At 41.4% G+C, this 10,729-nt stretch overlaps 1 protein-coding gene across 1 annotated transcript; it reads right to left on the bottom strand.

Annotated features, from left to right (window-relative positions):
* Window positions 1-3,111: 3,111 nt before the first annotated feature.
* On the bottom strand, window positions 3,112-10,106 carry LOC125704257 (actin, alpha cardiac muscle 1-like). The gene is made up of 9 exons (XM_048969686.1): window positions 10,011-10,106; window positions 9,224-9,374; window positions 8,321-8,449; window positions 7,831-7,941; window positions 7,447-7,531; window positions 6,916-7,077; window positions 4,517-4,708; window positions 3,947-4,128; window positions 3,112-3,432 (listed from the first exon to the last, which is right to left on the bottom strand). Exons 2-9 carry the CDS (start codon window positions 9,350-9,352, stop codon window positions 3,289-3,291), a joined length of 1,134 nt encoding a protein of 377 aa, XP_048825643.1. The 5' UTR covers window positions 9,353-9,374; window positions 10,011-10,106; the 3' UTR covers window positions 3,112-3,288.
* Window positions 10,107-10,729: the final 623 nt, after the last annotated feature.

The raw sequence follows: 10,729 nt of genomic DNA, 5'->3' as shown, positions 1-10,729 counted from the left end.
GCCCCCCATCCTGGGTTGTTCCCTACCTCGTGCCCATTGCTTCCGGGATAGGCTCCGGACCCCCCTGCGACCCAGTAGGATAAGTGGTTTGGAAAATGGATGGATGGATGAATGGGCCTTGGACATGCTCTGAAAAGTGAGAAAGGGTGCAGCAGGTTGGTGATATGAGCAGGAAAAGGGTAAATATGGTAAATATGGTACTCCAGTGGGGCGGCATGGTGGTGCAGTGGTTAGCACTGTCGCCTCACACCTCTGGGACCCAGGTTCGAGTCTCTGCCTGGTGACCCAGTAGGATAAGCGGTTTGGAAAATGGATGGATGGATGGATGGTACTCCAGTGAAAGAGCAGCACCTACACTGAATGGCCACCTTATTTAGTACCCTTTTTGTCTCCAGAAGCACTTGAAGAGTTCAGGAGGTGCTCAGTCGGAGCAGCCCACGTTGCCTTCCTGTTAGCTGTAACGAGTCTGGCCGTACTTCTCTGACTTCTCTCATTAACAGGGTGTTTTCAGAAACAGAACTGCTGCTGATTGGATGTTTCTTAGCAAGTGAAACTCCCACCAAGTTTGGCAGCAGTAATCATCATAATCATTCATGTTTCAAATAATGTAAATCACACATATTAGCCACCCTCATCCGTGAATCACTGCCGGAGCCAATGGGGAGTCCGAGGCAGCACAAGTGACAAATGGAGAAGCAGAAGCATCCTCCTTGCATGGCTCCCCTATCTCGGTGTACCCCCTCTGTCTGCATTAGCTGCACAGTAACCAGATCTTTTGTTCCTTTCTTCATGCTGTATGTGTATATAGGTACAACTACATGATTTGCTGTTTGGATTTATAAATATGTGTAACTCATGAAGTCATAGTGACTGGTGGGAAAAAACATCCAGACAATGAGTTATATTTTTAGTTAAGGTACCAGTATTGATTTTTCAATTGTTTTTAAAGGACTAGGAATTGAAGTTTTGTTTTGCAGTGACATGGTGCACAAATGTATTATATTCAGTATTAGACAGACTGAATCACAGGTGGTGGGAAGTCATTCACTCAGAAATAGAGCTGTGGCAAAGATAGATGTGTGAGGAGACCTGTGAGTCAGCAGGAGGGGAACAGCTGAGCACCATCCACTAAGCATTGACAGGAAAAACTGCTAGCGCTCCTTATATGATCAAAGGACTTAATTCATATGTAGCAAAATACCAGACTGTATTTCCTCCCTATTCCCAAATAGCTTCTTTTTTATGGAGTTTAGCAAAGTATTCATTGCACTGTGAGCATATACATCCTCTGTTTTACTGGTATCTTTTCCATGATGTTCTCCTGCCTTATGCCCTGTGATTCGAGTCAACAAGACCATGTACTGGAAAGGTAGCATAGAAGATGGGTAGAAAGTGTCACATAGTAGAGCTGAATAGATCCATTACGCTGAGGCTTCAAGGGGACACAGGGGAGTGTCATAATGGTGGTAGTTTACCTGATTATACCCATTGATAATAATCTATTTGTACAATAGCTGTTGGGAAAGTAAATGGGCCACAGTGAAATAAATCTGTATGGAGAGCTTAACAGTGATTCATAGATATGTTAAAGTATTTTGAGTATTTGTATGCAGGGAAACAACCCTAAACCAATCAATCATAAAACAAGAAAAAGCCCTTATGAAAGAAAATGTTACATATGGGAATGAAAGGATGGTTTTATATACTGCATTATCAGTATATAGAACACTTCTAAGCAGGAGTTTTTTAAAATGACTTATTGCATGCTCACCTCAGATGTGCAGCTTTCAGGTTCACATCCTTGTCCACTATACTGTCTGCTTCCATACATAGTACCATGATACTGGAAAATACTGCAAAAATAAAATATCAGAGAAAAAGGCTAAAAGAATCCTCCGGGATTGTAGTCCGCTTTGCCAAATGTGGACTACTAGACTTCAGCTTGTACAATCGACTGGAGATAAATAAGATTTGTTTAATATAATCATCAATAATGTCAATGACATTTTAAAAGAGACCATGCTTTTTTCAAAAGCCAAAATCGAGACTCGATAATGTACAGCAGTTTCTTATGACCCTTGACAAAATTAATAATTTTTTTTAATTTGTTGCCAGTTATGTATTCTCTTTGGTTTTCTCCCACAGTCCAAAGACATACATAGAGATGAAATGATTCTTTACTTGCTACTACAGGTTCATTGGAATGCTTTTCTTTGCCTACCTAACCCTACCCTCCATGAGACACACAGACACTTATGCAGGTGAATGCAGGGTTAAGGGGCACAGCACAGGCTCAGCCAGCATGCAGCACCCCTGGAGTTGGGGGTTAAGTGCCTTTGGTGGAGGGGCAATGGACATGTGACTATTTGACCAAGACCAGGGCTTAATCCAGCCACCTTCTGATCACAGGCACAGCCTAGTGTCTCTTTATTGCTCATGATGTTACATTTTTGTTGCCAGCTATTCTGACAAAAAATGTACAGCAGAAAACATAAATCTAATACATAATATTCTGTGTTATAGGGCAAAATTAGAAGCTGGCTGTCGTACCTACTTACTTCTGTGGCTTAAATGTTTAAAAGCTGGTTTGCCCTATATAATCCTTAAAGAGAGCAGAGTGGCTCAGTGGTTAGCACTACAATCTCTGTGGCTGAGGGTTTGACTGCTGCCCATGTGTGTTTTGAGATCCCTCTGTGTTCACAGCTACTCTGGTCTCCTCCCATAGTCCAACAATGTGTGGTTAAACACACTGGCATCTCTAAATCATGCGTACTTTGTGATGGTATGTGGGAGTGTGTGCCCTGAGATAAGCTGCCCTGCTCCTTAGGACCTCCTGTCCTGTGCTGCCTGGAATGGGCTCTGGGTTCACGGCAACCCTGTGCTGGATATGCAGTTAAGGTAGATGGATTGGGTGCTTGTTGCTTATACTTAAAAATCATTATGAATTGATCCATCATTTTGGATATGCATGACCTCATCAACATAATAAAATACATTTATCAGTACATAATTTTTCCCTATTCTACATCAACAATATGCTACCTTTTACAAAAAGAAGCTGTTTGACTTTGAATTGGCTGACAATGAGATGGATGACACAGGACCACAATATTACACTGGAGATTTATTGCGCAGGGCACATGAAACAGAATATGAGACTCTGGGACAACAGCTGTTGACAGGTATATAGTGTTGGGCAGTTGGCAGCCATCTTTGAAGCCCATAGCAGTGACAGAGAGGGACAGACCAAGTTGGAGCAAAGATGTGAGGAGAGGAAAGCCTGAAGATTTAGAAGCACTTCCGGTGAACGATGGAGGGCCCAGCCTCCTCGTACTCATCTTTGCTGATCCACATTTGCTGGAAAGTGGAAAGGGAGGCCAGGATGGAGCCGCCAATCCACACTGAATACTTACGTTCAGGCGGCGCAATCATCTGCAGGAGAAGTGGGCAGAAGTCAGCCATCTCTCTTCTCGTCAGGCTATTCATCACCAAAGTGTATCTACGCTATGTAACTCGTCAGATTACCTCAATGCCTCAAAAACAGTTCTCAGTTTGAGGCAGTGTTTCCCAACCCAGTCCTAGGGGACCCACAGATGGTCCACATTTTTGCTCCTTCCCTGCTCCCTACCAGACAGTCCACATTTTTGCTTCCTCCCAGCTCCCTGCCAGACAGTCCAGGGAGCTGGGAGGGAGCAAAAATGTGGACCATCTGTCTGCAGGTTCCTGAGGACCACCCTGGGAAGCATTGGTTTGCAACATGAACACTGTCTGAATATGTCATTTGCATAAAATAAAACCCTGCATTTCTCCATGTAGACAATGTTCCTGGCTCCATTCCCCCGGCTGTTCTTGCCAAGGTCTTCACATGTACTTCTACTGCTGCTGGTCATACAGTATGTCATTCGAGAAGAAATCGTGCACGTGGACACATAGACAACATCTGTACCTTGATTTTCATGGTGCTGGGAGCTAAAGCAGTGATCTCCTTCTGCATGCGGTCACCAATACCAGGGTACATGGTGGTACCACCCGAGAGCACATTGTTGGCGTACAGGTCCTTGCGAATGTCAATGTCACACTTCATGATGCCGTTGTACGTGGTTTCATGAATGCCAGCGGACTCCATTCCTGTGAAGAGGACAGTCTCATTGCAAAACTGCTGCTCTAACTCACTGAAGCCCACATATGTTTAGCCTCAGGAGCAGTGGTACTGTTGCTAATCACCCCATGCCTTGCTGCTGTGGTTTAGATTGTATTTAAAAGGCAACTGGGCAAAAACTTTAACCTACATTTTGCTTTCAACTAAATAACATCAGACACGAGATGGTTTAGCATTGCACATTTTTTTTTTTTACAAAATATTCATGCAGTTGTGCCGGACTAAATATTAATGAAAATATAATTGCAATATTATTTATTCATACCACTATTACACTGCCAGCTATATTGACCCTGAACATGTAATAATGAATGCAGTGTTGGTTCAGATAATCAGAAGACACTGTTAGTAACAGACCGATGAAAGAAGGCTGGAAGAGCGTCTCGGGGCAGCGGAACCTCTCGTTGCCGATGGTGATGACCTGACCGTCAGGCAGCTCGTAGCTCTTCTCTAGGGAGGAGGAGGAGGCGGCGGTGGCCATCTCATTTTCGAAGTCCAGGGCCACGTAGCACAGCTTCTCCTTGATGTCACGCACAATCTCACGCTCAGCTACCGGGTGGAAAGACAAAGTCACAATGATAATCAGCACCATACGCACATCAGCAATCACGTGGTAATACCAGATGTACTCTGGTTCAGGCAGCAAACATTACACATACATTGTAGCAATGACCTTGGGAGGTTTGAAACGAGCATGTTTAGTGTTACGTCAATAGTTGTTGGGCCACAAATCATGTAGTATCGTGCTATTACTTGTCTATTAATTAACCACAAACTCATCTTTTATCTCAAGCAGTTACTATTTTTGTTACCATATCTGTTAATTATGTAAACCTTTCTGAACTACTGAAGGAACAAATAATGAATAACACAAGTGAAATACTGATCTCATGTTTGTTCATCATTTATAAATAATGATGCATCATTTATCTCAATTAGCTACTATATTTGTACTTCAGTACAAATCTTGGTTACTATTATTTGTGAGCTCTCAAGTACAGTGTTGTCAGTGTTACACTACAAGTGCTTTCAAATATTGCAATCATGACAGACCTAGTCACTGTGCTGAAATCCAGGACACTTAAATTCACATGTATAGAGGCTGCTTTTGTCCAAATTGTTGTACATTTCTCACTGAGCAAATGCAAAATCTCTGTATTGAGTATCAATTAATATTTGGACACACTACCGAGTGAAAAATTAAGTAGACAAATATATCTATCCAACCATCTTCCATAATCACTTGTCTGATACATATATAATACTGTGCAAAAGTCTTAGGCAGTTAAAGAATATAAGGTGTAAATGTTCTTCACGGGGGTGTAAAACTGTGATATTTTACATGTCAGCCGAGCTATTTCAAAACCAGAGCAACCATGCAATACACCCATGCATGTTTTCGTCTAGTACACCTTAATTAAGTGAGATTAATTAATAAAATGAATACATGGAATGGCTGAGGTGCCCCTGAGGAGAGATCAGGGAACTGAAGTGATTTTGTTCTATCCAGACCATAATTTACAAATCTTGCTACTTTTTATTGTGTTACTGTTAACATGCATATTTTACAATGTATTTTTTTTCTGAGTAGATAGATACACTTACTAACCAGATAAATAGCCTTAAACTTTTTCTCTAATTGTCTAACTCTTTTGCACCATACTGTGTACATTAAAAATTAAATAGAACAGGGTACTTTATTATTTATTTCACTGTGTGTATGTAATACAATAGGTAATACAATGACTGAGTGATTATAAAAACAAGGGATTGGGGTATCAGGGTTTTACATATTATTGACAGAGCAATGAATAAAGGATAAGATGTCCTTGGTTAAGACCAGTAGATCTGGCCTTTCTAAGAGTATTTCCAGAGTACCTTTTAGCACTTAACCATACTAGCAAATGTTGTGTTATTCATGACTGATAGCCAGGAGATGGCAGTCTTTCAATGCCATTGAACCACTAAAAGACCAGAGGCATTGATTTTAGTACACGGAATTTCATACAGAGAAAAAATATCGGCAATGCCTACATTACTGTTCCAGCCTGTTCTGTGACTAGAAAATGATTCAATTTTTGTCAGCCAATGCAGATAAGATACAGTAGCTTTATTTTGCAGATAGAGAGCACTCTTTTCCTGCAGTTAACTGGTAGGGCATTTCCTGGCATGTGGGAAACTCACAAAGAGCGCAAAAGATTGATTGTTTTAGTTCATTCCCAGGCAATATTAAAAACATGAGAGTCTTTCTCTCTACTGCAATAAACTAAGAGGGAAAAAAATATCCAGCAGGGCACTGACACGTTGTCTTGTGAGTCTGTGAGTGTGATGAGTGGAGGCATGTGCCTGTTGACTCAGGCTGGGTAAGGCCATTACTCTGGTTCGCACACGACGTGGCCCAGCTGAAACACAACTCTTTATTGTTCTACATGCAGTGCAAGTGTGTCAGACAGAGTTGTGGCAGCAGACACACTTTCTGGATAATTAATGGGCTGACGGCAATCTTAGGATGAATAGTGACATGCCTCCGATGTCTGGGATGCCACTCTCTGGAGTCACAGGACCCCCTGTCTCCACCCCTTGCACCCCCCACAGCTGCTAAGCCCACTCATGACTTTCAGCCACCCACCCCCCATCTGCCAAGTGCTGAAAACCCTCTTCTATTTTAGTTCTCTTATTTTGTATACTGCTTAGTTGCCTCTAACTGATATCCAGTCTGACACTGAAAACCTATGAAAATGAAAGGAGTTTCTGACCAGTTGTAACAAATGAGTAGCCTCTCTCAGTCAGGATCTTCATGAGGTAGTCGGTCAGGTCGCGACCCGCGAGGTCCAGTCTCATGATGGCGTGGGGTAAGGCGTAGCCTTCGTATACTGGCACGTTGTGGGTCACACCATCCCCGGCATCCAGTACAATACCTGCGACAGTCAAAGACAAAACATTTTTGTATCGGTGCAGTCAACAATAATAACAAAAAAAAAACACAAATGAATTTTTTTTTAACAATTTGTTTCCTTATGTGCACAACAATTATCCAAAGGAGGTGGCATGGTGGCTAAGCTGGCTAAAGCACTGCTAGTTTGTATTGTTTGGATTAACTGTTAAGTGTATGTGGGTTGTTTTCCTCCTTTACAGTGTTTCACTGTATATATATACAGTGATAACAAAAGTATTCTATACTGTCACTGAGAGCAGATTCAAATATCAAGATTTGCATTCAGTGCAGGTAAGGTGAAGTCAGACTAACTCAATTCCCCTTTTATGTTCTAGTGCCCTACCAGACTTACCAGTGGTACGGCCAGAGGCATACAGGGAGAGAACAGCCTGTATGGCCACATACATGGCAGGCACATTGAAGGTTTCAAACATAATCTGCAGAAACAAGGACAACACCATTATACTATATACTATACTATACTATAAAGTGGATAGACCACTGAAATTGATAGGTTTTGAATTCAGAGAGGTATACATTTCATTGGTCAGGTAGGTATTAAACTCTTATTTATGTGTAATCTTGGGGGTATACAAGCACTATATCACAGTGCTTTTAAAAAAATAGTCATATGTCACACAGAATGATAAACACATCTAAAAATTAAATGAGCGCAAAGCTATACAGTTTAATATGAGATCCAGAGCATTTTCCAGTGGAAGGAGGACAGAATGACCTGGGTCATTTTCTCCCTGTTGGCCTTGGGGTTCAGTGGGGCTTCTGTCAGCAGGACAGGGTGTTCCTCTGGGGCCACACGCAGCTCGTTGTAGAACGTGTGATGCCAGATCTGTGACAAAGTGATGATGGACACGTGAAGTGGCAACACGCAAAAAACAGGGAGACATCGGCGTTTACCTTTTCTTGTAAGTTGTCCTTAATTATCAATTAAATTAATGAATACCTTGAAAATCAAGAAAAACTCTGAAATAGACACTAGGTAGATTATTACTCCAATGACATATCAACAATACACATACAATAACCTCGCAACTCAGAAAATATACCTGATTTCAAAATAAAATGTAAAATGAAGCGTACTAATATTTTCTTACATTACAATTTTGTAAGGGTGATGAATTATTTAATTTGTAAGTTGCTCAGTTGCACCATTTTAAATAAAATGTTTGACAGATAGCTCTGTTTTGTCCGTCTTTGACTGAGTGTACCTTTTCCATGTCATCCCAGTTGGTAATGATGCCGTGCTCAATGGGGTACTTCAGGGTGAGTATACCCCTCTTGCTCTGGGCCTCGTCCCCCACGTAGCTGTCCTTTTGACCCATACCCACCATAACACCCTGGAAGAAAGAATAGTGTTGGTTACAAAGTATAACTCTAATTGACCATCAATGCTGAGCACTTTTCTGAACATACAGTACCAGGCAATTTTCTTGTCATCCTTCGTGAGCCCTAAGGTTTGCTGTCTATGTATGATGGATTGAGATTTAGTAAGATGTTCTAGATTTAGTCTATGGACATTGTGAATGGGGCTAAACTGCATTTAATGATGCAGTTTAGCCCCTGACACTGATTTTCAAATTGCTGTAGTATAGTTCTTGGTAAAATTCCTTGGTGGTCTACTAATACTAAAGTATCAGTCTTATTATGTCTGTGGCAACATTGCTTTAAGTCACTTCACTTTTGGCCATCAGTATCTCAAGCATCGCTAAATATGAATGCCAAAAGATACCCTCTGCTTATCTTAAGACACCGGGCTAAAGGGATTATGAACTGCTGCCCAGATGCCATCATACCATCGAGATGTGCTAATGCTTACACAATTAGTGCCTCTTCATTAAAGGATTATATACTGCTTACTAGTGAGGCTGAGCCAAACTTGAGATGAACAACATTGTAAACCCAAAGACCCCAAAGGACATATGGTAAGATGGGGAAAGGTAACATTGCTGGAGAAGGAAAACTGAACCAAGATAAGAACAGTGTATGAGGGTTGGACAATGCTCTCTTTCTGTCATGTTGCCACAATGAAAAAAGCCAAAACATGTACAAATTTTTAAAAAATGATGTGCATGGCCACGGAGCAACAACGTCAATCAGAAAGAAATTCTCACCTGGTGGCGAGGGCGGCCTACGATGGAAGGAAAAACAGCCCTGGGGGCATCATCGCCGGCAAAGCCTGCCTTAACCAGGCCGGAGCCATTGTCACATACCAGGGCAGTGGTCTCCTCCTCGTCACACATGTTCACTCAGACAGCTGTAACCCTGCACCCCAGAGCAACACGGAGGATCAGTTTTATTAGCGTGGTGGATATCCTAAACATTACTGACAACCAATAAATAAATGTAAGCGTTACAATTCCTGTTCAGTGAGTTGAGACTCCATCTTAAGTGTTCTACCACAGCAAAAAGATTAAATAAAAAGAACCTACAAAATACTTGTGCTATTTTAATAATAAAATATACCATCAGCCAATCCACATTTGCTTTGAAATTTACTGTTTTCGTTAGGTGTATTGGTTATCCAGATCCACATCTTTCATAGTTTTCCAGAATTTTAATAGTTTAATGATCATGTCATGTTTAAGGGTTGAATCACTATAGTTAGTTATCAATAACTAGCAAAAGATAATGGACTGAAGTAACCCGAGACTTCTGAAACTGTAACATCAACTAAACTTCAGACAACAAAGTTTATAAGCGAATTATGCTTTTCACTCAAAAATATAAAAAATGAATCATTTTTTGGTTTCCTAGACTAAAATGACATAATTTTGCCCCAGTGAATATGAAATGACCTTTCTCCAGCTGTATTAATTCTGACACTCAAAAGTGTTCTTTTAAAGGGCGCTTGCACCAATATCACTATAAAAAGAGAACGGAGTCTCTTGTGTGACTCACCTAGGAGAGCTGGAGAGGAGACTTGTGAGCTTGTGCTCCCTTGAGAGAGTAAAAGCCAAGCTTCACCTGGTCCAGGCATTTATACAGGGATCCCCACGGTCCGTGCCACCGAATACCATCAGCCCGTCGGCCCTTTTTAGGAGACATTGCCATGCTAACAAGTGGACTTAAAGTCCAAAGGCATTTTGTCCTCCATGAAAAAGGACACAATTGTTGTGTGAAGCTGGAATCCATCCCACCAAATAGGTGGGTAGAAGTCTTTGTATGGGTTTAATATTAGACTGTAATTTATTGCATGGAGACACGTGGCCCATTGTGGGAAGACAGGTCGACCGTGTGTCATAGAGGGTGGCATTTCGGAATCCTGCGGCATTACACACTATAAATAAGGTTCTGTGCATAAGTCATAATGGAGGTATGGCCTTTTGTCTGTCCATCCACTGGGGCGTCACTACAGCAGGCATTCCATAAAAAGTACTGCAGCGGGAATTCAACCTCTAAAATGCCTTCAAAGGAAATTTCCTTCTGCAGCGATCAGTTTCACAACAATGGTACGCAAACCTCCACCAATGACAAGAAACAATCAAGTCCAATTTAAATGCGGTCAGAAAAATCACTATTAAAGACGACATAAAAATTAAAAGCTATCAAGTCAAAAACTCGTAAAGATCTATGATCCTGCCTTTTCATTTGTATGTCAGCGCTGCAAAGTTCAGACA

Source organism: Brienomyrus brachyistius, chromosome 11, assembly GCF_023856365.1.
Source record: "Brienomyrus brachyistius isolate T26 chromosome 11, BBRACH_0.4, whole genome shotgun sequence".
In the NCBI taxonomy this organism is placed as follows: Eukaryota; Metazoa; Chordata; class Actinopteri; order Osteoglossiformes; family Mormyridae; genus Brienomyrus; species Brienomyrus brachyistius.
The sequence above is the reverse complement of the archived record's forward strand: the minus strand, read 5'-3'. Positions and strand labels throughout refer to the sequence as shown.

What these genes read in the sequence shown, in the direction of transcription:
- LOC125704257 (XM_048969686.1), bottom strand. Translation starts at nt 9,352, where the DNA reads ATGTGTGACGAGGAGGAGACCACTGCCCTGGTATGTGACAATGGCTCC. An exon ending in ACAGGGAGAAAATGACCCAG is followed by an intron (nt 7,532 to 7,830) that starts GTCATTCTGTCC and finishes TTGTTTCTGCAG; the next exon opens with ATTATGTTTGAAACCTTCAA. An exon ending in TGCCTCTGGCCGTACCACTG is followed by an intron (nt 7,078 to 7,446) that starts GTAAGTCTGGTA and finishes TGACTGTCGCAG; the next exon opens with GTATTGTACTGGATGCCGGG.